The sequence below is a fragment of the Larus michahellis genome, chromosome 6 (genome assembly GCF_964199755.1).
Source record: "Larus michahellis chromosome 6, bLarMic1.1, whole genome shotgun sequence".
Lineage (NCBI taxonomy): Eukaryota > Metazoa > Chordata > Aves > Charadriiformes > Laridae > Larus > Larus michahellis.
Window position 1 is genome coordinate 58,161,665 of NC_133901.1, and position 25,319 is coordinate 58,186,983.

Below are 25,319 nucleotides of genomic sequence, written 5' to 3' on the forward strand. Positions count from 1 at the left end.
AATGGCTCTTATTTTTAGATCCAGGCAGTTGCTAAGCATCGCTGCCTCGCTAAGGCGGCTTCTTTCATGGCTTGACACCAAAGCACGCTGACAACACGCTGCCGCGTGAGCGTGGCCCTCCCTCTTCGCTGCTCTGGATTCCCTTTCTGCCCTGCAGCTCCCGTGGGCTGCGACGGGTTCGGAATGCTTCGCCTCCCCCCTGATCCCCTCTGTCTGTCTGCATAGACGAGAGGATGAAGGGAGGAGAGGTGGGAACCTCTGGGAGCTGGGCAGCCCCTAACTTGCACCCAGGACCCCTGGCATGGTGCAAACAGGCAGCACATGGGCAGCAGCATGACAAAAGCCCTTGGCTTTGCCCGTGGTGGGACTCTCCAGCACAGTTCGCATCCCCTGGGATGGCATCACGCACAGATGGCAGCAAATAACTGGGGGCACCAGTGGGATATCCAGCCCCCAGTGCCAGATGTACCGGTGGGGCTGTGAGCTCCTCTTTTGGCAGCACCGTGCCCCTGGAAGCGCCTCCCCCAGCTGTGCTGCTGCTTTACCCCTTCCCCGGGGCTGCAGGAGATGGCGGGAAAATCCTGCTGGAGGCTGCAACCCTGCACGGGAAACCGGTGCTCGGGCAGGGGGGGACAGTGCGGGGGGACCTGCTCCTGTGCTTGGCTACAAGCAGGCGGACTTGGGCCACCTTCCTCACACCTCTGCTGTGTCTCCTGACCACTGCACATCCCTTCTGCCCCTGACCGAGTTCCCACCCAGCTTCTCCCGCAAAAGGGGGTGCAGCAGCCGCCCTGGACTGGGCAGAGCTGGGGTCCCCCTTCCCCTGTAACTCCCGGGGGGTCCCAAGGCACAGCACGACGTGGCCACCCACACAGAGGGTGTGGGGGGCCCTCGCTCCCCTGCAGCGGGCTGGGGGGGTCTGCGCTCCGCCTGCTGCTTCGTGACTTCTCCATCTCCATCCCCTTCTCCCGGTCACTGACCCCCGGGGCTCTCCCAAACCGCCGGAGCCCCCACCTCGGTGCAGCCCGGAGCAGCTCCCTCCCTGCCTCTTCCCCCCGGAGCCCCCACCCCGCCACGGCGCCGGAGACAACCCGCCCCCGGCCGTGCCTCAGTTTCCCCGCGGCGCAGGGCGGCGGGGCCGGGCCGGCGGCTCCCGGGAGGAGGCGGGGAAGGACGGGAGGGAGGGGGCGGCCGTGCCCAGCCCCGGCGGCGGCGGCGGCGGCGGCGGCGGGGAACGGGGCGGCTGCGCGCTCCTGCCTGCCGTACCGAGCCGTACCGAGCCGAGCTCCCCGGCACCGCCGGCCCCTTCCTGCTGCCGCGGTGAGTTCCGCGGGCGGCGGGGCGGGGGGAGGCGGCGGGCGCGGGCCCCCCCTGCCCGGCGGCGGAGCCCGTTCGCCCCGTCGCGGTTCCCCCCCGCCGCTGGACGGGGCGGGAAGATGCGGAGCAAGGGCAGGAAGGAGAGCCTGTCCGACTCCCGCGACCTGGACGGCTCCTACGACCAGCTGACGGGTGAGTGCCGCCCGCCGGGGAAGGTGCAGCAGCCGCTCGGGACCACGGCGCGGGCGCGGCCCCGGGAACCCCGACCCGGCCCCGGGCACCCCGGCCCGCCCGCTTCCAGACCCGGCTGAGCCCTGGCCACCCCTCTGCCCGCCCCGCTTCGCCGCACGCCTTGCCCGGGGAGCGGGGGGGCGGCCGCGACCCTGGCGCTGGAGCAGGGGGACAGTCCCGGGCCCGCGGGGGGGAGGGATGCTCCGGGGGGGGGCGGGGGCGGAATTAGGGTCGGTCCCAGCCGGGCGGAGGTTGCCCCGAGGCAGGTTTGCAGGGAAAAAGCCCCCGCCGGGGGGGCGGGATGCTTGAATCGCTTTTGGCCGCCCCCAAGCTCACCCTCCCTCACCGCCGCCCCTCGGGACACCGGCGTTTGGCGCTGGGGTCTCTCCGCCATGCTTTGGACCCCCCGCTGCAGCCTGGGGTGGCACGGCAGCACCCCGGCAGCAGGTTCCCCTGGGAACAGGGAGGCTCACCCTGCTCCGCAAACCCCAGCAGCACCACGGAGCCTGGTGTCTTCTTCACCTGTCACCTGGTGTCCCCCAGAGCATCTCCAGAGATGCTCTGCCCCTGGGATGGGATGGCCGTGGGACAGGGAGGTCAAATATGACCCAGCTGTGACCCTGTTGCATCCCTCTCCATCCATTGCCCCAGCAGGGAATTGCCTGGCTTTGCCACATCCCACCACATCCATCCATGCATTGCCCCTCATCCCCCACTGTCTGGTAGCAAAGCAGCTGGGCAAGGGCAGGTGACAGCCCTCTTTCGTCACGTGCTTTCCACGGATCAGGCCAAAACCTGTCCCCTTTCAGGGCCTCTGTCACAGGAGCTGTGAAATGGGGCAGCAGTTCCCGCCTGCCTCCTGGGACCCACCACGGAGCCCAACCTGTCCGTAGCCAGTGGGGTTGGGTGCCCTGGTGCCGCAGGCACTGGGCTGTGTGCACAGGCAGCTCCCCCGAGCCCTGGTGATGCTTTTCCTGCCACGGACTGGAGTGGATTTGCTCTGGAATTTCAAGGAGGTGTTGGTAGCAGGGCAGGACCCCTGCTCTGCCCTCCTCAGCAGCCCCACACGTGGGACACGCTGCTTGCTGCCTGCCCAAACGTGCTGCAGGGAAGATATTTTTGAGCTGTGTAGGAACTTGGAACCCACACACAACTTTTGGTTTCTCCGGTAACTTTAAAATGTCCATATGGATTTAAATCAAACCGAGGTTAAAAATAAATTCCAGTCTCTCTGAGGCTGAGACCTTTTACGCCTGGGCTTACCCCCGAGCCAGCCGTGCATGAGGAACCCGGGCAGAAGGGAGCCGTGCCACTGTGCCAGCCCCTGCCCGCGGAGATGGGGCTGCTGGGAAACCTCTGGGGAATGAGGCTGGAAATATCTGCCCCATTTCCCAGCGTGGGAAACGGAGGCTCCGGGAGGGCACGTCACTCATTTGCCGTCTCTATCAGGTCGCTGACCTGCCAGGGCAGAGCCTGTGGTAACGCCAGGTGCCCGGGGAGGGAGCTGGTCCCAGTGGCACCGATTTCCCCCACATTGGCTGAATGCGCCAAAGCCATCCCTCCCTGGGAAGGGAAAGTTGTTTTTCTCCTAGAAAGAGTGTGGAAGTGATGCAGTCAGGAGGAGAGGGCATGCAGACTTAGGTCTGGGGAGGGTTTAACGGCTCAAGCCCCTGGCCTAGGCTCTCCCAGTTCCCCTCGGCGAGGGGCTGGGACCCCCGTGGGGCCGTAGTGAAGCCCCGGAGTGGAGCTGGCAGTTCCAGCATGGGTTTAGCCTCTCCCTGCGGATGGGAGGGTCCTTGCTGTTTGGTAGCTCAGCCCTGCTTGGGGACAAGCATGGGCAGTTTGGGGTGTTTCTGCAGCCTTGGAGACCCCCATCTGTCAAGGGTCTATCAGGGTCTGGGGGACATCTGCCACGCAAGAGCTGTTATCCGAGAGATGATTTGATGTCAGGTGATGCAACAGTCCCATGGCAGCTCCAGCGATTGCCGGTGTGCAGGGGGATAGCGGCCACTTCTGCTGCCTCCCCATCACTCCCCAAAAACAGGAGTGGGGGCAAAGAGACCCCCCATCCATCCATGCCCAGAGAAGGGTTAGCAATACTCCCTTCCAAATGAAGGAGAAGGGACCCCAAGCCATGCACAGGATAGAACCCGCCCCCCCCCCCAACACACACCTTCCCCAGTAGCACACTGATTTTTAAATTTCAAGAAAATGGGGTGAGGTGACAGCCCCCTTCCTCCTCCTCCCCGTGGCATCTCCAGCGGTGCCCCGGCCACCCTGGTCCCCGGCCAGAGCATCCATGGGCTGCGTGGGCGTGCGGCACGTGGACGTGTGTGTGAGAGGCGAGAGTGCCCGAGTGAATGAAGGCTGCCTGCGTGTGAGCGGCGGGAAGAGCAGGCACTGGCTCCCTGTGCCGGGGAACCCTGCCTGCGCCGGGGCCCGCTGCGGCGGTGTGGGGTGACAGCAGACAGCGGCCGTGCCCAGCTGCTGAGCCTGGGTGCCCACCTGGGTGTTAAGGAGAGAAATGTTTAGGTTACGCCACTAGGAAATTAAACTGGTCCATTTCTGGGGTATTTAGATGACGCTAGCGAGAAATAAAAGCCATCCATAAATCACATTATTCCTCCAGCCCTCTAATGACACAGGTGATTAGTGTGCAAGCAGAGCCCCAAGCCAGTGTCTCGGGACTGCTCTGGACATGGCCCTCACTGCAGGAGAAACGGGACCCCGGTGTCGCTTTGCCCTGAGGAGCGCAGGTACCACGTCCCCGGCCCCACATCCCGGCAGCGGGAGAGGCGAGGGGGGCTTGGAGGCGGCTTTCCCTCCCGCCCGCCGCTCCGCAGGGGTGTGCGGGCAGCGGGGCTGCCCCAGTCCCAGCTGGGGAGCCGGGGTGGGTGGCCCAGGGCCCCATCGTACCCCGTGGGACAAACCTGTCCCAGCCGTGCTGTGTCCTGCGAGTGCGATAGCATGTGCCAGGCACAGGTGCAACACCCGGGCTGGTTGGGGTGGGTCAAACCCCCTGGTTGCATTTTGGAAGCGTGAAGGATTCACCTTCGGGGCTGTTGGTCCCCCAAAAGGGGTTAGGAGGCTCACTTTTCACCCCTGCTTTCTCCCCGCCATTGTCATGTTGTGGGGTCTTGAGCAACTGCTTTGCTCCACCCCAAAGGCAGCCGCAGCGTTTGCAGAGGGCGAGCAATTGCTATAGAGACCATGCGCGGAGCTTTGGGATCCTCCTGCCTCCCGAGGCACGGCTGCCGGATGGGGACTCCCTAACTCGTAGCACTTTGAGCAGCCCACCCAGAGAGATGAAAACCGTAGGTACCGGTGTAGCAGCCACGCAGCATCTGGCTGAGCTCTCCTCCCTACCTGGAGGGAGGGTGTATCAATCAAAGGGTGTATCTTACCCCTGGTGGCAGTAAGAAAGGAAAGATGGGGCCGAGCGGTCCCCCGCAAACACGCTGAGGGGACAACAGGTCAGTGGGGTTGGCAGGAGGACAGCGGGAGCCGGGCTCCGATCCCTGACGTGGGGTAAAGCTGAAGAGCCGTGCCCCAGTGATGCGTCTGCCGCAGGCGGGTACCAGGTGATGGGCAGATCTAGGGCTGCGCCAGGGGCTTGTTCTGCTGCCGGCAAACTCGGCGGCTCCGTTGTGGCTGCTCGCAGCCCGTGATCAGCCAGGCGGGAGGAAAATCGCTGCCAGCTTGCCGTAGCGTAGGACTTCCACCTGCAAAGGGGATAATTTATTTCCCAGGGTGAGGAGCGGGGGTTAGCGCTAGCTGGTCCCAAATAACAGTGTGTGTAGGGAGAAGCGCCGGGATTTGCAGCTGGAGGATGGAGCGATGGGGCCCATGTGGTGGGAGCGAGGGCAGGAGGCAGGCAGGGGCCAGACAGGTGCCCGGCTGCGAGCGTGTGTGGCAGGTTGTGTGCTGTGGCTGTGGCTGCCTGCGGGGGTGGATCCCGGGGAGGGGAACTGAGATGGGGACCGTGCCCGAGACCATGGCAGCGCCTCACCCATGCCCAGAAAAAAGCTCCTTCTCTTGCCCAGTTGCTTCCTCGAGCAGCACAGGAGCATCCCTGGGTGCACGGCCCTGCATCCCTGTGGCCAGCAGCACGCGTGGGTTGTCCCCTCCTCCTAGAAGCGGTCCCCAGCAGGGGTGACACACACTGATGTCCTTTCCCTGGGGGGTCTAGCCCATGGGAACCAAGTGTGCTGCCCGTCCCCCTGCTCCCCCACTAACCTGCCTCCTCCACGCTGCCGCTGCTGCCCCACATGTCCCCCCCACTCTGCTTGCCGCTTCTGCTCCCACTGCCCGGCGGTGAGGCTGGGCTGGAAGCTGGGCTGACCCTCCAGCCAGGTCCTCGAGCTCCCCAGGAGGCTCCCAGTCAGGGTGGAGTATGGTGGGGAAAGGGCTCCCACTTGTGCGCTGTGCTGGGGGGGTGCTGGGGGTTCCCCTCTGTGCCAAAGCGCCCTGCCCTCGATGGATGCTGCACCTTCCCGGGGTGATGGGAGCCTTGCCTGACTCTGCCTTGTCTCTGCTCTCTCCCTCTCCCCGGCATCTGTACCCCTCTGCCTCTTCCCTCTTTGCTGTCCTGGCTTGTCTGCAGCCCTTTGATGCCGATGAATCCCCTCTCCTGGGGTGTTGTGGCCTCTCCTGACCAACCGGAGGCTGAGATCCTGCCAGTGGGGAGGTGGGATGCTGCTCTGATCTCACACCAGGGCAGAGCCGCATGCGGGGCAGGGGACATGGGGATGATGCTACTGGTTACTGCTGCCCGCAGGCAGGTTGGATTTTGCAGGTGGAGAGGCCAGAGCTGAGGTTTTGGCAGCCGCGGCTGCATCCCCGCAGGCAGAGGCCGGTTGGAGCTCGTGGGGAATTGGTGGCGCAGGATTAATTGTCAGGAAGTTCGTGGGTTTGGTCGGGGCGGTGAAAGGGCTGATTTCTGCAGATGCTGATGCATAATTCATGGGCTGCCGCAACTTCGGCCAAGGTGTAGAGCTCCTGCTGCACAGGGCTGGCCATGCGCGGGCAGGGGAGGGTTTGCTCTTTTGCCATCTCTGTGTCCAGGCATGGAGAGGAGTTTTTCCCTGTGGCTGGCTGCGCTGCAGCCGAAGAAGGTGTCTGGACTCAGTGGTGCTGCTTTTCTGCTGTGTGCTGTGCTGGGACCAGTTGGCCCCAAAGTCTTGGGAGCTGGGACAGCAGGTCTGGGGGGGTGAGCGGAGCTGGTCCCTGGAACAGGCTCTGGTTTCCCCCAGGCTGTAACGGGTCCATACGTCCCGGCTGGAGCTGAGCCTCATGCCCTTGCTGTGCAGCTGGGGCATCAGAGGGTCGCGCCAGCCCCGAAGGACAGGAGAGACCCCATTAGTGGAGTTGCCCCCCCCTCCCCCGTCACTGGCTCTGTTCATTAGCGGTGTTTTCATTAGGAGAAGTGGTTTGGTTTTGTTTAAGCCAAATTGCTGTGCTTGGGAGATGATAAATCCATCTGCTGGCAAATCGCTCTCCTGCCACCGGGATGGATCCCAGCCCTGGGCTTTAATCGTGCTGCAGATGAATGAGCCTCCAGTGAAATGAATCTCCCTGTCATGCCCTGCCTGGGGGGGGCTGAGCCAGGCAGGCTGCCTCCCTGACACCACGGTGAGGGGCTCTGGCTTGGGACGGGGGAACAAAATCGTCTGCTAAGGGTGTGTGGAGCCCTGCGGGGGGTGGGGTGGTTATTGCTGAGCAAATGAACTGCTGGGGCTGGTGCAAGCGGCTTCGCTGGGAGGAAAGGGGAGGAGGAGCCCTTTTCCACTGGGGGGGCTGTGAGTAGGTGTGGGGGTCCTGTTCAACCCATGGCCCGTGGCAGGGTGCTCTGCCGGCAACTGGGGCTGGGTGGGTGCCATGCCATGGGGGTGAGGGGCAGGACGATTCATGGGACCGGGCTGGGGTTGGGATGCAGGGATGGAGTGTCCCCCCTCTCAGCGATACCCTACCAAGCAGCTTTGCAAAGGGGATGTGTCAGCAGGGCTGTGCGGGGCAGGAGGCTCTTGTCTGGGTCCTCCGGTCCCCAAGCTGCTGTGGCCCTGTCTGCTTTGGTTTTTAAGTAAATTTGCTTTCTGCTTCAAATGAAAATGGGTGGGCGCAGCCCCCTGGGGAGCAGCGTGAGTGATTATCTTGTTTGGAAACGGAGCCCTGCGGGAGCAGAGCTAGGGTCAGGATGGCTGCTGTGTTCGACAGGAGCTGCTGGAGATGGGGGAGAGAGGGACTCTCACCTTTGTTACCTCTGAATCTGGGACTTCTCAAACGTTTCCTCTCTGGTTCCAACAGGGTGAGTCACCTATGGACTCTCGTGGGCCGGGGTCTCGTATACACACACGTGTGTGCCCACACTCGTGGCATCATGCCTCCCCTGCCTGTGGCTGACAGCAGCCCCAGGCCTCAGCTCCGTCTGGCTCTTGGTGACTCCAGTCCCGTTTTGGCAGGAGACACCCAGCTTTTGAACCTGTCGGGTTGAGATCGCTCCTGTTCAGACAGCTGGCAGCCTTGCCAGCTGGACACCCTGGAATGGTGTTAGCATCGCTGCTGGGGGCTCCGGGTTGCCGCAAGAGGATTGGTGTCCCATCCATGCCGCTCCTGCGCACACCAGCTGGGGATGTCAGGGACCTGGTGGGGTCTGGCTGACCCACGGAGAGGTCCGACAAGGAGAGCACTGCAGCAGCAGCGGTGCCCGGGGACAGGCAGGGGATGCTGAGAGCATCAGAGCCCTGAGGGTCTGTGCCAGGCTGGCAGTGGAGATGTATAGCTTCGCCTGTGGTCCCTCTCCCGGGAGCAGGTCAGAGACAGTGATGGAGTGACTAACTCTGCAGGCGGGCTGGTGGCACGAATCCACTGCCCCAGGTCTGCCGTGCAGAGACGGAGGGACTGACCAGGCAGGACAGGACCCCTCTGGGCTGTCCTGCTGTCCCTGTGAGCCACCTCCTGTGGCAGTGATGTTCCTGCTGGGAAGGGGCTCGACAGCCTGAAGCGGAGGGAGGTTTCTTGGCAAGATGCTACCATGAGAGACTGGCAGGACCCCGTCACTGAGCCTCCATGGGGCAGAAAGTGGGATGCTACTCCTGGCTCCAGGCACTGACCCCAGCAGCAGGGCTGGGATGCACTGGCTGCCCCACCTGCCCTCTTCCCATCACCAAAGCTATGCATTGGGCACCAAAAAAGCACTTTTTAGGGATGGAGCATTGTTGACAGTCTGACCAGGATCTGAGTGACAGGCAAGAGGGTTTCTAGGATGTCTCCCTTGGTCTGGGCTGGAGAAGGTGCAGCCTGGTGGGATGCAGGGATGCACCAGCAAACTCATGCATCCTTGGGTCACCTCAGACCCAGCCGGAGCCAGGGAAGAGCTGGCTCGCTGCTCTCACCCCGTTACTGCGGCCCATCCAGCCGCGGTGGGGTGAAATGAGAGCCGGCCTGCTCGCTAACGAGATTAGACAGGCGAGCCACTGCTCCTGGCCCGCTTGGTTAATCGCTTCTTCCTAGATTGAGTTTTTTAAAATTGCATTGCTTACAGAAAGCCCCTGAATGGGTTTAAAGGCAGTAATCCACCCAGCCCTCCGTCACTGCGATGGTCCCCCTGGGGCTACTTGGCAGTGGGTTATTGAAGTCCCCGGTGTGTCTCCACGTGTCTCTGGTGTCCCCAGGAGGTGGCTGGCTGGGCTGGCCGGCCCTTGACAGCTCTTGATTTACTCCGTGAGGAAATACTGATTAATTTTTAATGGCGTGATTTGGAAAAGCCACCTGGAGGTGAGGCAGAGGGTCAGGTGCTGGTCTCTGGGTTGCAGCCTGTGTGACAGGTCCCCTTTGCCCCCCACTCCTGCCCCAAGGGCTGTGGTGGGCAGCTGCCCACCCTGTCCATCCTGCGGTGTTCCTGGGGGCACGCTGGAGCTGGGGGGGGGGGGGTCTGGCGGTAGAGCACAGCACTCCCAGCTCTGGTTGCAGCTGCATGGGGTCTCAGCTCCTTGTGTGACCCCGGAGCGGGGAGGGACGGCCACTGGCACTGGGTTTTGGGCAGTGTAGCCAGGGATGCTGTAATATGCTGTGGTGATGGCTGATCCTGGTGTCCCCTGGGGACATCTCAGCCCTCTCCTGGGTGGTGGGATCTGTCCTTAAGGACCTCTTTTCCCCCCCCCCCGACTCTCTTTCCATAAGTCCCATCTTCTGAGCCCAGCCCCGGCCCTGCTCTGGCTCATGCTGACCCGAACAAATTTCGCCTGGCTCCCGCCCTCCCCGCTCGCCTCCCCTCCGCCGTGCAAAGTGAGTCACTCCCAGGCACCAGGAATCATTCATGTCATTTCCCCCTTTGCCGCAAAGTCATTAATGCGAGTGGAATAATTTGTTGCGTAATGGAGAGCATCAGCGGGAGCGCTGCTCTGGCGGGTGATGCCTGGCCCTGGCTCCCCGCTGCCCCGGGAGAGGGCAGCTCGGTGGGATTGCTGGCTGGGAGCATCCCGGGTCCTGCTGGGGTTGTGCTCCCATGGCCGCACTGTGCTGGCAGCAATGGTGTCAGCTCCCTGAGATGTTCTCCCAAAAGTGCTGAGTCCTGCCTGGACCCTGGCTGGGCGGGATGGACCTGTTTGTCGTGGCCTCGGTGTCTGCCCGCCCTCGCACAGCTCCTCCACAGGGTGCTCGTCCCGACTGCTCCATGGTGACACGGGCAAGAAGCATCCCCTGCATTGATCAGGGTGTGTGTTGTGGCATCCTGCATCCCTGCCTCATCCCTGACACGTGCTTCTCCAGCTCCTCTGAGCTCCCCAAGCCGTGGGGTTGCAAATGCTTCCCACCAGCAGCCAAATCCCTCCTGGCTTCTTGCTTCAGAGACAGGGACCCCGAGGTGCCCCGGTGGGGGTGCAGGCTGTGGGGGACCCTGCGTGGCTCAGGGCTCTGTGGCCCCGAAGGGCAGCTCTGCAACTGCTCTCGGCGAGGTCCCAGCCGGCTGTGGCTACTGGCAACAACAGACCCGTGCGTGGGACACATGGCCGGGGTTCCCTACTGGGGACCTCACAGTCTCCCAAGCAGGGGGCTGGCTTGGGAGCCACCCCACCCCAGCGCAGGACCGCAGGTGCGAGGAGCCCTTGCTGGGGCAATGCTCGCTGTGGTTGTGGCAGATCATGTCTGTTCCGCCGCACGGCAAGGTGGGAGAAGGGCAGGGAAGAGTGCTTTAGTCGTTAAAAGGCATGGCGGAGGCTGCCCCCCTGCCCAGGGTTAATTTCCTTCTATCCCACGCTCGGCCGGGCATTAATTTAAAGATGCTGCAATGGGAGAGGGGGAGCCTAAGAGGACTGGGCTGAGTGCAGGAGGATTTATCGAAGGGAAGGGATGTGGCTGGGGCCGGGGGCTGCACAGGGGACAGCAGCATCCCACGGCGCACGATGGGCAGGAGGGAGGAGGTGGCCGTGCACCCCTCGGGACCGAGCCACCCCAGTGTGTCCCAGCTGTGACTGCAGTGGTTCCCAGTGACTCCCACCAGCAGCTGCAGGGGGACACGGGGGTGAAGCTCTCCCTGTTCCCAGGATGAGCACCCCTGCTGGGCAGGAAGAGGGCTCTGGGCTGCTTGCTCGTGGCGTGGCCGTGCCCCGTGTCCCACTCCTGCCCCTTGCTGTGCATGGGAAATGGGGCAGAAGTTTCAAACCCAAGCCTGGAGGAACCCAGCAGATGGGCATCGTGCCTGGCTCTGTGGGGGGCAGGCAGAGCCCCTCTGGGGTGCCATATCCCAGCGGGGACTTTGTCCCCTTCCTCCAGCTGGGCAGCGAGTCCCCACGGTGCAGAGGGCTGCCCCAGAGCAGTGCGGGGAGGCAGGAGATGCTCTTTAATATTTCAAAGCAACACATTGAAAACCTGCTGCTCCCTGGGGCTGGTCCAGACCCAGCATCCCTGGGAAGGGGCAGGGATCAGGGCCACCCCAGCCCAGTGGGAGCTGGAGCGGGAGGCTCTTGGGACCACATCCATCGGGGTAAAGGAGCCTTTTCCCCTCTGTTGCCCGCAGACCTGAGGGTCCCACCTCTGCCCTGGGCCACAGCTCTGGGACAGGGACGCGGGTCCTGAGGGGCTCTGGTGGCTCCCCAGCCCCATGCCACCCCGCGCCTCCCTCGGCGCTGTTTGTTTTCTCAGCCCGCCCTGCTGTAATTACAACCTGCTGTCACTCTCCGGATAATACCTCTTTCCTTTTATCACTGCTTAATTAAATAACCGTGGGGAAGTGAGGGGCTGGTAACCCCTTGTTTGCCGGCATGAACAACCTGGTGGTGCTGGGGAGGTCCCTTGGGCTGGCAGAGGAGCTGGACGGGGAGGGCTGTGCCATGGCTGGGGGACATGGTTGAATGAGGGGTACCTGCATGCCCCTGAGAGGGGTGAAGCGCTCGTTTTGTTACTCATGGACACGACACCTCTGGCACAGACGTTTCCAGGCCATCCCTGAGGATGTGTCCTGGACGCATCTGCCATGGCCCCATCTGTAATTCTGCCCTCGGCTCAGAGCTGTGCCCGCTGCCAGGCCAGGAGGAGTGTGCGGGCAGAGTGCCCACAGCCAGGCCAGCCGCCTCTGCCCGCAATTAGTTGGTGCTAATGAGTGTCCCTGGCAGCTGCTGCTGGGTCAGTGAGCTCCAACTGAATATCTGCCCCCATGGGGCTGGACGCGTGGGTTGCGCTCCCTGCTTGGCAGAGCATCCTCGGTTGTGCTGTTGGTCCTCAGCGTGGACGTGGCTCCCTTGGCTCTCTCTCCATCCCTTCCCTCATCCATCCGCTGTCTCTCCACCTTTGTGCCTTCCCCAGGAGGCTGGTCCCAGTTTGGGCAATGGCAGTGATGCACCTCCAGGTGCTGCTCCCCTGGGTGCCCCTTTCTCCCCATCCCAGCCACCCCGCAAGTTGGTGTAGCACCGGGAACGGTGTCTGTGGCGGCGTCCTTGGGAGCAGGATGTGGCCCTGTTTGAAAACGCATGGGCAGGGGCGGTGGGAGCGCTCCCCAGAGCACTGCCTGTCCTGCTGTGATGGATTGGGGAAAGGTCTGATCTGACGGGATTTCCATCTCCCCGAGACAAAACGCTGCCCGGAGCTGCGGCAGGGCAGTCTAGCCCAGCCGGGGACTGATGAACGTCCCCAAACTGTTGCCAAGCCCCGAGGCTTGTGTTTGCCTGCAGCGAGGAACCAGGTTTCTTTGCAGATGCGACCCCCTCCCTCGCAGTGCCGAGACCCCGAGCACAACGAGTTGGGGATGCGAGCGGCGTCGCAAGCTACGTTTGGTGTTGGTCTTGAGGAGGTTGGGGACAGCTCTTTGCGTTGGTGATGAGACGTACAGCACGTGGGGCTGGGGTAGACTGGAAAATGTCCCACGTTTGGGGACTGGCCTCCTGGAGCAGCCCTGGGTGTTGGAGACCTGGCTTGGAAACGGTCCGTCTGGGGATGGGGAGGTTTTGGGAGCAGTCTGGGGGTTCGTGGCAGGATGCCGGGGGGAGAAGAGCTCATGCAGGCAGGGGACCGTGGGGTGACCTGCAGGTTCAGGGTGCCTCTTGCCCCGGTGCGCTGCTTGTCCTGCTGCCTGCCCGGGATTTGCAGCTCAGGAGCGGCTTTGCACAGATCAAAGCCTGGGGGCATCTTTCATCTCGGTTTACCTGGGTCCCGCCTGCTCCCCAGCCTGGAGCTGGGGGAGGGGGGGCGGGAACGGGGATTTGGAGGTAATCCTTCCAGACTGGGAGCTGCTGGCTAATTATAGCCAAGCCTCTCGCTTCGTGGGAACCACGGCGAATTGTCCCTCGAGCCCAGGCGGCGATGGTACAAATCTGCTGCTAATTAGACTTGAAAGTCCTCCCGTGAGCTCAGGCGCAGGATGGATATTTGATTATTAACATATTTATTTCTGAGCCTCTCAGCAGGTCTTGCGCTGGGAGGCTGTACTCTCCCCCCGCGTAATTGCCAGGCACGTTTATTCCTATCAAGAGTTCTTGGGGGCTTCGGGAGAGGGTGGGGGGGGGCTGTTCAGCTCTGTGTGCTCATTTTTGGGGGTGTCTCACCAAGGTGTATGGAAAAGGCATCCTGCTGGTGCTGGGGAGGTCCCCGGTGGGAGCATGGCCCCCAGGCTCTGCTCTGTGCCTCCTGCCAGGTGGGATGCTCCCGACCCTCATGCCCAGGTGGGGAACTCAGGGACATCTTTTCCTACTTGCTCCTGGGCCCGTTGGCTCCAGGCAGAGGGTGGGCGGTGGGGAGGCGTGAGGATGACCCAGCGGTGCAGAGCTGGTGCTGAGCGCCACAGCCCAACACACAAAGCTGCCTGCCACGGCACCCCCAGGGAGAGCATCCCTCCCTCGGGCGAAGGCAGACAAACTGCGACGGAAACACTGCTTCTGAAACAACCAAAAATAGCTTTCCTGGCCCCAAAATGTCAGTTTAAAAAGGCAGTCTCTGGGGGCTCCCCGGGGCTGGCAGTGGGCTGAGCGAGTGCCCTGGAGATGCCGAGTGGGTGGCCCTGCATGATGGCTGAGCCATCACTTGGGATAAAAGTGGGGAGAGGGTCAGTGCTGGCATGGGGGGCCATCAACCCGGGTGTGGGGCTGTGCAGCGTCTTGGGTTGAGGCTGGAGAAAGACGCAGGTGGGCTGTCGGAGGGGCTGCGCTGACCTTGTGTGTGTGTCCAGCCAGGTTGTCACTCATCCAGGGGTTTCAGGCCAGTGTCGGGGGCTGTTGGCATGGGGATAGAGGAGGGGCCGTGGATCAGGACACAGCCCCATCTCCAGATCCGCTTTGCTTTCCCTCCCTGCCTTGTCGCTGCGTCTCCCCAGGCGGGGAGGGTCCGAGCCGGGGAGCTGGGGGCAGGCGCCTTGTTGCAGAGCCAGAGTTATTAATAGCAGCAAATACTCTCGGTGCCTTCACGCCAAGTCTGTTTCGGGGGAGATTCCTACCATTTGAAGTATGTTTCTCCTCCCCGGGATCCCTTGGGTGCCTTATCTCCCTCTCCCAGCTGTGCAGCCGGCACGTGCCGGGGCGCCTGGATAAGCCCTGGTGCTAATAGCCTTTCCCGTGCCGCTCAGCCCAGCGGCATCTGGCTGGGTGATGGAGGGTGCCCCACTGCCTGGCCCACAGGCAGCCCCATGCTGCCGGCACACCTGGGAGCCGAGGTCACATCCCAGCCCGTCCCCGCTGCGTTTCCTCCCGTCACCGCCGAGCCGGAGCTGTCGGCGGCCGAGGGAGCGCTGATTGCAAGGAAATTAGCCTAGTGCCGTCTCCCATTTATCGGAGCCCAACCTGTGTGTGATTGCACGGGGATCGTTCATTTGTCACCATCGCTGTGGCTTGGCGCGGGGCGGTGAGTGTGGCAAGGCTGGAAATGCAGCAGCGTGCTGGGATGCCAAGGGCCGTGCCCTCCCCCGGAGCAGTTATGGGAGCAGGGCTGGCATCACTTGTGGCCAGGCTGAGGTTTTTCCCAGCCTTGCAGTTCAGGAGACCCCGTTGAGGCTTGGAGCGGGAGGTGGGACAGGCCTGGGGATGCGAGGTGCTGTGCTAGGGATGGAAACCCTGGCTGATCCCTGTGGAGTGCCCTGGGCATGGAGCAGGGTGGGCATCCGAGGGGCCAAAAGATTCTGGTTCAGGATAAGGTGATGCTGTGCTGTGTTGTGCCCTGGCGTGAGCTGTGCACCCCCAGACGGTGATGTCCCCACTTGCGAAGGCCGTCCTCTTTGGAGGTCCTGGGGCCATGCTGCTCTGCTGCCCGATATATCCTGGACACCCCCAGAGCTGCTGTGTTTTCTAGACCAAACAAGCTCAGAAATGGCCCCAGATGCTACAGGCAGGCTGTGGTGTCCTTACTTATGGCTGCTGTCTCGACATGTTGGTCCTATAACCAGGGCTGGGCTCAGCTCCTGGCTCTTTTCCCTTCTCCGTGCCTCAGTTTCCCTGCAGATGTTGGTGCTGGTCTTTGCCCTCCCTTTGCAGGGCATGGAGAGGCTTGGGATGCACCCCAGCAGCCTGGGTGGGAGGTGATGGAGCCTGTCCCTCCTCCTTTGTCCCCTCCTCCCCACTGCTCCCTACCCTGTGCGTGGGGGCAATGAATTATTCATGCCCCATCGTGGGGGGGGGGGGAGTGGGGGGGTTTCTGCGGCTGCCTGCGTGATGCCGATGGGGCTGACGTGCCACGGAGCACAGAGAGCTTTTCTGTGTAAATCCCTGAAATATTTAGCAGAACTGACTTAAAAAATACAGCCTGGGAGGAGACAGTGCCTCAACGTAACCTGGAGGGCTGGGGGCCATCACAGGGGGTGATGGGGGTGATGGACGCATGGGGGTGGTCCCTGGGGGGCTCCGGCCCTGGCCTTTGCCTGACACCCACCACCGAAGTTGCTGGTGGAGCTTGTGTCTGTCTGTCTGTCTGTCTGACCACCCATCTGTTGGGTCTCTGCCGTCAGGTGGGGGGGGTGCCCCCATCCTTTCCCTGCATTGCAGGGGTGCTTTGGAGCCCCGTGCCAGGCTCAGCCCACTGGCTGGGGCATGTCCCAGTCCCCAGCCCGGTGCCACCAGAGCCAGGCTGCTGCCCCGCCATCCGCTGCATGCCGGCTGCTGGCAGGTCGGCGCTGCGGGACTGGTGCACAGCGTTGGGCTGGGCTCTTTCCCTGGCAGCGCCTTCCCGAGCAGACGGATCACGTCACATGCATTTTTTAACACGATCCATCGGCTGGGAACGAGCTGAGCTGTCGCCACAGGTTTGTGATCAAAGCCAGACGTGCCCTGGCAGCCCTGCGGGAAGGTGGCCCTGCGCGCCACCTCTCTCCATCACGTGGCCGATTTACGGGGCATTTATGCCAGCAGAGCAGGTTGGGGATCTAGCAGTGTCACAGGTTGCAGGTGTGTTGCCCCTGCATCCCTGGAGGTACCGGGATGGCCAGTGTCTTCCTGCCCTGCAAGTTGTGCTGATTCCTGACCCGAGCATCTAAGGATGGGGCAGCCACAATGCAGAGCTGGGGCTGCTGTTGGACTTTGTGCACAGCCCTACACCCCAAAATTGCACCTTCTGCAGGGAGTCAGAGTGAGCTGGGTTCGCTGGCAGCCGGGGTAAGACAGGAAAGGTTTTGTGCTTGTCCTGGGATGTGTTTTGGGCCAGGTTAACAAGGGCGCAAGGGGAAGTAAGGCATGCAGGGAGCTGTAGCCGGCTCTGGATGGGGAGGTGCACGGAGCCAGTTGGCTGTGCCATGGTGGGGTTGCCCTGTGAGGCAGCCTGGGCTACTGGCAGCTCTCCCTTGGCCATTGCAAGCTCACCCTTTCATGGATGCTCTCTGCACCTCGGCAAGGTGGGAGCCGGGTGCTGCCCCATGCTCTGTACATCGCAGGGCCAAGCCCCGGCGTGTGTGGCCAAAGGCAGCGTGGGCTGACGGTTAGAGCACACCTCCCAGGCTGTCTGCCCCTCTCTGAGCCTTCCTCCCACCTCCTTGCTCGGTTTGCTCCTGTCCCCCTTGGCTCCCCATCCCGGTGGGGTGGTGGGCGCCTGAGGTGGGCCCGTGCCGCGGGGTTGTGCTGTGTGTTTTCCTCTGCAAGCACCAGCAGAGCCCCCGGGCTGCGCTTCACTGTGACAGCACATCCCATGTCAGAGCCGCTGCAAATCCTGCCTGCTAATAGCTATGCAAATTACCTCATTAGCTGCCTTATTTATTTTCTCTGGCATCACATTTTCAGCACTTCCCTGAGTCCCGGAGGCTGCGGGTCCCCAGGCATGGGAGGAGGCAGGAGCGACAGCGGGACCCACAGGCAGGGCTGGCTGTGTTGAACCTGCCTCTGTGGATGGCAGCGGTGTTTGGCTCCTGTGGAGCCGCCCGCCCCGACATGATGTGTCTGGGACCAGGGACTCATGTGGCTCCCGCAGTCCCTGCTCTCGGGATGTCCCCCTCCTCGTCCCTCGGCATGCCCTGGCTCTGGGGTGAGTCTTGCTGAGCCCTCCCTCCAGCCAGGATCCTTCCCGTCCCCCACAAGCAGCTGTGGGTCTGGCATTGCTGGGATGCACATGTCCTCCATCCCCCGCCAAAAGGTGACTTCTGGATTTAGGTACAGAGAGTACAGAGCATCTGCACAGTCCCTGTGGACCGGAGTGGTGGCTTGAGGCTTGGCACAGGGCTGCAGGTGCCCTGCATCCTTCCCACCCTGATTTCCATTCCTCGTTAATGGAGATGTGCCTTCTGCCCACCCTGATTGCCCTTCCTCGTTAAGTGAAATGTGCCTCCTTTCCACCCTGACTGCCCTGCCTCATCGAGGGAGGTGTTGGCAGATGCTATCTCAGGGGTCTGCCCTGTGCCAGCCCCAGGATGACCCCAGAGATGCCCTGGTTGGGGTGGCCATGGGCTGGAGCCCTGCTCTGGTCCTTTTCCTGGGGTGTGTGGTCTGGGCTGAAACACTTTGAAGCCTGGGCACCATCCAGGGCTGGCACAGGCAGGAATGCCCCCGAGCACCAGCCCAGTGTTATGACCCTTGGGGATGTCTGTGTCCCAGGGTGTCCCTGCCCACACTGGCCATCCACGCAAGTGTGTGCCTGCCTGTATCCTGGTTGTATTTTCCAGGGGTGTTCATGTGCCTGTGACACCCATGACAGTGGGACGGGCTTTGCACAGGCAGAGGGGACCCACATACAAGCACCGGCCCTGAAGACCTTGATCCAGCCACCCTGTGGGCTTGTCTATGCCATGCTGAGCCGCCTGCGAGCATTGTGTCTGCTTCCCCCCCCTGCCTTCTGTTTATCTTTTATTTTTCCCCTTCTCTTCACGGCTGTGCTAATGAATATTTCATGGCCAGGAACCAGCGTGAATTCCCACGGCTGCTCCCTGCCCCCAGCGTTCCCACGGCAGGTACCAGCCCAGATGTCGGTGGCTTAGGAAGGATGTATCTGCCAAGAAGCCATCTCAGGAGGAGAGGGAGAGGCAGGGAAGGACGCAGTGGCTCTGGTGTGGACAGCTGTGTCGCGTCCCCCTTCCCCAGCGGTGCTGTCACTGTCCCTACAGCCTGCAAGGGACTGCCAGTGGAGCGTGATGGCCATGTGTCCGTGCATGGATGGCCTTCCCGGTTCCCATGCATTGTTGTGCACGGCCTTGCCCAGGCGGCCACTCTTGCCAGCATGCTCCGACACTGCCACACGTGCCCCCTCCTGTCTCCCGTGTGTGCCACCAGCCACCACAGCCGTCTGAATGAACCATGTCCCCGGCTCACCTCCCCGTGGCCCTGCCGCTGTGCTGTGCTGTGTGGGGGCTCCTCTCAGCGTCAGGCAGCGGCAACGGCACCGGCACCGTGGCACCACACGGGCCGTGGCACCGCACGGGCATTGCGTGGGTCTGCCCTGGGCTCCCACCCGTCCACGCTGCAGCCCCAAAACCTGCAGGCGGGCAGCAGGGATTGGGTTCAGGGAAGTGGGGGGACAATTTTGCTCTCCGGTCTCCCTGAATTTGCCGTTTATACCCTGTAGTGGGGAGCTGGGCTGGTCCCCAGGGCAGGCTGGGCGCTGGGAGGTGTGGGCAGCTGCTCCCCCTGCCAGAGCACCTGGGGGGAGCAAAGCTGGAGACAGAGCCTGGAGCCATGGTCTTTCTCCTTCCCATTGTTGTGGCTCTAGCAATGCTGTGTCCCTAGCAATGCTGTGTCCCCTACCGGGGGCCCAGCAGATGCTCTGGGGACACAGGCTGGCTCAAAATACCCTTTTGGGAGATAACGTTCTTTGCCCTGTGAGGCACTGTGGGGACGGGAGTTCACCTGGGGCTGGGGCAGGGGTTTGGGGGGAAGCCACTGTCCTCCTTGCGGGGGGAGCAGGTTTGGGAGAAGCACAGGCAGGGCGGGAGGCTGGCGGGGTACACCCTGCAGTGGTACCCCTGGTGGCTGCAACCCAGGTGACAGATTGTCAGCAAGAAACTGTGTGGGCTCAACAGCCCTGCTTTGTGGCTTGTTTCTGATTCCTGGTGGATTCCTGTTTGTCTTGCTGGGGTAGAGGTCGGTGAGTGACCGAGTGGCATTGCCGCCCTTCTGCAGGAGCGAGACACACCGTCCCCGGTGCCAGCCTGGGGAGCGTGTGCTCGGAGGGAGCCCCGGGAAGGGGGCAAGGCGGCTCACGGCTCTCTGCAGTGCACCATCCTTACAAAATACCTGCTGCAGGTTGCTGGGTGCAGAGGGAGAGGATGGCCCCCTAGCTCAGCCCATGGGGTCCCCCTGAGCTTGTCTCAGTGTTAGTGCACAAGGGTCTCTCAGGAGAGCCAAGGGAGGTGATGCTCCTTTGGAAATCACCACCTGGTGTCCCGGTGGTTGTAGCACCCGGGCATGCTGGTGGGCAGCCGAGCCTGGAATCGGGGTGGGCGACATCCATGCTGGGCTCTTCTCTCCTGTCGTGTCCTTGCAGGTCGGCGTGGGGTGGTCTATTCATGGTGATGGGGCACATGAGCTCTCCTGTCCTGCATGGCCATCACAGCCAGGGTGCACAGGACAGCACTTGCATCTCCCACCTGTCTGGGACACGCTGGGGTGGAACAACCTTCCTGGCCAGGTGGGATCTGGCTCCCAAGGAGCTGGATGGCAGTTTTGGGATGGATCTGCAAACTTTGTTAGATGTCGGGTCCTGCGGGCTCTGGCACCCTCCTGTGGCTGTTCTGCCACCTCTCCTCTATCCCCCGGGTTTTTGGGATGCTGTGGCTGCCTTGGGCTGGTTTGCGCTGGCAGGTCCCTACTGTGATGCTGTGGAGCCAGGTCTCTCCCCCAGCATGGGACAAGCTCTGCATTTGCAGGGTTTGGCCTTGTGTCACACGGCTCATGGCATCTGATCGGTGCAAGAAACTGTCCCAGCGTGTTTGTGTTGTGGGTTTGAGCCAGGAGCAGGGCTGCTGGATACTGTGGCTAAGGATGAAAGTCCTAAACCTCTCACCTGTCCCCGGGAGGTGGCAGGAGGGGACTGGGCACCACTGACAGCCCAAATTTCTGAGCTTTCGTCTGTGGGCAGGTGGTCTGCAGGGGGGAGTAGGTTCAGTCGGGGTGTTGCATTCACAGACTGGCCCTGCAGGAGCCTCTGCGTCCGCTGAGCTGCCAGCTCTGCCTCGGCTTGCCTAGGCTGTCCCCTTTCGCCCACAGGGCCGATGTCCCTTGCAGCCCTTCCCTGGCCAGGGGCTTTGGGGGTGTATTATTGTAGGGTTGCAAGCCCCTGCTGTGCTGTGTGTTGTACCTTGCTGTAGGGTCTCCCCAAACCTGGCTCAGCCTTGCAGCAACCAGTGCAGCATCCCTTGGCGTCTGTCCCCACCACACTGGGGCACTGTCTGCCATGGTGTGGGGGCTCTGCGTTGGGGGGCTGCCCCCCCCCGGCTTTGCAGGGGCATAGCCAGCATAACAGACAGGGAGGGTTTGGTTTGGAGGGGACGGCCCTTCTTTTGGGGAGCAGGGGGTGAGGTGACCCCATACCAACCCCTGGAGGGTGTCCTGCCCCTTCCCTTGGGGCTCCTTGTTGAGGCATTGGTAAGGACTGGATAGTCTGACTGTTCCTGGATGGATCATGCCCTCACCCCCTTTCCCATCCCCAAGAGAGCAGAAGCTATATTTTCCATCAGGTCTCTTTTTCTTCACTTCCTCCCCCATTAATAAGAGATGAAGCTTATGAGATAATAGAGCCTGGATGGATGCAGAGCTGAGAGATCCTGCTGGTACGGTGTGTGGATGTGATGTGGAGAGGGAACTGCAGCTGGGAAAATGGGACTTGGGGAAGGGATGTGGTCGCCAGTCGGCACAGAGCATCTTGGGCTGGCTCTGGGAGCAGGGAAATCCCACTGCCGCCTCGCGCCAGACTCTCCTCTGGCTCTGACATACTGTGCAAGCTAGCAACTCACTGCCAGCCTGAGCTTTGGAGCAAGCAGCTCTCAGCCTGGGCGGTCTGGGAGTCTGACTCCTCTTCCTCCCATCCTTGTACTGATCCTTGTCTCCTCCCCTGCGTGGAGCCAGTGGGAGCGGGAGCAGAAGCCCAGGGATGCAGGACACACACAGTGCCAGAGGGCTGATGCCCGAGGATGCAGGATGCTTGCGGTGCCGGAGGGCTGTTGCCCGGGGATGCAGGATGCTTGCAGTGCCGGAGTGCTTTTGCCACAGGGATACAGGACACTGACAGCGCTGGATTCTTGATGTTCAGGGATACAGGACACTCGCAGCACTGGCTGGCTGGAGAGGATGGTTGATACCCAGGGATGCAGGATGCTCACAGCACTTTATATTGGGAGTGGAGGGCTGATGCCCAAGGATGCAGGATGCTTTCTGTGCTGGCTCCCCTCCGGAAGGAGCATTTTTCCCTGCTCTTGGAGAGAGGCGGCCCTGGGATGCAGCAGTGCCTCATTGGTCAGCGGGACCTGTGGAGTCTGCGGGTTGCCATACCAACCTGCCTCTGGTTCCCGGCCAGCCGGGGCGTGAAGTGCCGGGTCGAGCTGGTGGCAAGGGGCGGACCAGGAGCCAGGGGCAACCCGGGACTCTGCCAGCTGGGGAGGCGTTCATCCGCCTCTCCAGGAGAGCTGGCTGGCATCACTGGGCTCCCCAGTCCCGAGCATCCCTCTGACGCTACTCCCTGCAACTTTGCTGCACGGAGGGAGCCGGCGGGCTGGCACAGCACGGGGGGGCTCGCCCGGGCACCCCACTCCCTCGCTGAGCTTGTGGTCAGCTTTTGTGAGCCTAAGCCCTGGTAGGGGCATCACCGCCAGCCCTCCCGGCCCCTCTGGATCACAGCCAGCCTGCACAGGAGCATCCCAGCACAAAACTTCCCGACTGGCTGCCTGCCGCCTGGGAGCGGGGCCTGGCGGCTGCCGCGCTGCCAGGCGCTGCCTGTGCCCTCTCCGCTGGGCTGAACCTGCCGCCGATGCCCGCAGGCTCGCTCTGGGCAAGGAAGGCTCTGTGCTGCCCCCGGGCATTGCCATCTGCTCGGAGAAGCTGGGGGGCTGTTTGCCAGCCGAGAGGGGGTGCGACTGGGTCCCTCCCCAGCGCTGTGCGCTGGAGCCATGAGCCACTGCCAGCAGCGCTGCAAGAGGCAGCTGGGCCGGGTGATCCGCTTCTTCTACCAGTTTCTCACCGGGACCCTCTCCCAAGGTAGGTGCCGCCCTGGGGGGCACGGGGGCTCTGTTCTGTGGGGGCGGTGTTTCTGCCTGGTGGGCTCTGTGGGGTTATTTCGGGAGGGGGGGAAATGCTGTGTAGGTGCTGAGGGGTGCTGAGCGATTCAGCCCCAGGCGGAGGGGTTGCACCGGGCTCCGTGTGGGGCAAAGCTGAAGATGCTCACGGAAGGCAATGTGAGCCCCTGAATGTCCCCTGTGGACCTGGGGTGATGGGAATGTTTTATCTGGGGAGGGGACTGGTGCAGTGAGAAAACTGCTGTGGAAATAAATCACAACTGTTCCGACCCTTCCCTGCCATGCCAGGCACCCGCCGCCTCTGGGGCTGGGCTGTGCCCTCCATCCATCCGGCTGGAGAAGCCCTGGGTGTGCCCGTGGGCTGGGGCAGGGACACACCCTGGTGCCTGCATCCACCCTTGCTTGTATCCTGGGGTGCTGCCTGGTCCTGGAGACAGACCTGCGTGCTGTGTGCCCCCCAGTTTGCTGTCACAGCCATGGCAGGACCCTCATTCAGCTGGCCAGGACCCCCTTTCCTGGGTTTGAGCCCAGAGCCACCTCCTGACCCCAATGGGCACATCTCAGGGAGGTCATCATGCGCCTCTGCACGCTGGGACACTGTGTGCCTGGCTGCTGCACCTGCCCCCGTGCCCCCATGCTGGGGGCAGGTTGCCCTCCCCATGGCTGGGACCCCTGGGCTGCCCCTCCAGGCCACAGCAGTGCTGGGGAGGGACGTGCCGTGCCGGGAGCATGGGCAAGGCCTTGTTGGGCCAATGTGGCAGCGTTACGCCTTGGAGCGGGGCTGGGACTTGCACCGCCTTCCCCAGGGCCCACCCTGCCCAGAAGAACCCTCCCCGGCTCTGTCCCTTCTCGCCTGGGGGAGTCCCTGGGTCTCCCCAGCCTGCGCCCATCCCTGGGGCCAGGGGATAGCGGGGGCACCTTGGAGATGCTCCTGGCGCAGCGCTGGGGGCTGGGACATGGGAGCAGTATCCGCCCTGCGAGCCGTGCCCAGCTGCCATGCCACCTCCCTGCCCGTGGGGACCCAAGCCCTGCGATGGAGGGTCGCCTGGAGAAACCCTCCCCGTGGGCATTTCCCATCACTTCACAGCCCCGTGGGCCCTTCAGGGCTCCACAGCAGCCCACACCATGGTGACAGGGGAAGAGGTGTAAGGGTAAGCGTGGGCCTGGCTGAGCGGCATGCCAGGTGCTGGAGGCTGGGGGTGTCCGCGGGCAGCGCCAGGTCCGTCCCCACTAGTTGGCTCCATCACGCACCAGCCAACTAGCCCAGAGTGGAGTGGGCAGGGGATGAGTCAGCTGAGTCCAACCCTGGATGCAAGGGGCAGAGCTGCAGGTGATGGAGAGGAGTGGGAAGGGGACCTCAGGGTGCTCCCATCCCCACCACTTGCAAGGATGTCCTATAGGTCCTTGTCCCAGTGTCTTGGGCTTTTCAGCTGGGCACCGGGGGACTGGGTCTGTAGTGGGGACCCAGGACCAGGTCTCTGGGCTGGCCAGGTGCGGTATCGAGCAGCCCTAAGGGCTCAGCCCTGTGCTGTCCCCGCAGCCCTGCCGGGGCGTGCAGGGTGGCTGTGCTGCTTGGAGCTGGGATGGGCGCGGAGGCAGGGCTGGCAGTGGGGCGCCGGCTACCGCTGCTCGCTCTCTTCTCAGCGTCCTCCTAAGCTGTGGAGAAGCCAAAGTGGGGTGAAATCCAGAGCCAGCCAGGTCTATACTCCCCAAAAGCTTGGAGCTGGGACCGGGATGTGGGGCTTGCACAGCTTTCTCCCCTCTGCAGCATCCCCTCCTCCCCAGCCACTGCACCGGTCCATGTGGCACATGGGTCACCAGGGTGCTGTACCCCCTCCAGCCTCTATCCTCCCACATCGTTCCCTTTTGGGGGGCAGTGAGCCCCTCTGTCCTCCCTGCAGAGGTGAAGGAGGTCCTGCAGAGCTCACCGCAGGGGTGCCCGGCCAGGTGGGCTCCAGGATGGTGTGCCCTCCCGGCTGGGTGCCCTGGGGAGCTAGCCAAGGACAGGTCACTGATGGGGGGAAAGAGAAATGACTCAATCAATTAACCAGATTAAAACTGTGACTTCACCTCCCAAAAATAGCTTTTCGCCAATATTTTAATGTGCTTATTAATAATCTGCTCGCGCTCTGATTAGCAGCGAGGTAATATGGGATCAGCTGTAACCTAAATTTAACTCTCCCTAATGGATGATGGCCCCGAGAACCAAAAAAAAGGAGAGGCTCCTATCCATCAGGCTTGCCCCTGCTGGGGGTCGGCGGCGCCCAAGGGACCTGGGCAGCTGCTGCCCAGCTGTGCCCTGGGACCGTAACGTCACCTCTGCTGTGGCCCAGCTGGTCCCATGGCACATTTTGGGGGGGTAGTGCCCTAGCACCCTGCGACACCGGGCTAGAAGCACCCTAGAGGTAGCCACAGAGACGGCTGACAAGCAGGGCAGAGCCTGGCTGTGGTCAAGATACATGGTCCCCTCCCAAAGAGACAGGTCCCTTGGCAATGGGTGACTGCCCTGCTCCCTCCCCATCTGCTCCCATTCCGCAGCGGGAGACAGTTCCCTATGCCCAGCTGCTGGTGGTACTGGGAGAATGGGGACAGGGACCAGTCACCTGGCTACCTGAAAGCTCTGGGTGTTGCCCTGTGTATGCCCATGGCACAGAGCTGATTG

General features: G+C 62.6%; 1 protein-coding gene across 3 annotated transcripts in view; it reads left to right on the forward strand.

Annotated features, from left to right (window-relative positions):
* Positions 1-1,177: 1,177 nt before the first annotated feature.
* KCNIP2 (potassium voltage-gated channel interacting protein 2) overlaps positions 1,178-25,319 on the forward strand; it is a 46,933-nt gene continuing 22,791 nt past the window's right edge. The window contains exon 1 of one of the 3 annotated variants that reach the window (XM_074591503.1): positions 1,178-1,509. In XM_074591503.1, coding sequence (XP_074447604.1) covers positions 1,437-1,509 — 73 coding nt within the window. In that variant the 5' untranslated portion in view covers positions 1,178-1,436. The remainder of the gene's footprint in view (positions 1,510-25,319) is intronic. The other 2 variants (XM_074591501.1, XM_074591502.1) reach the window with 2 other exon arrangements.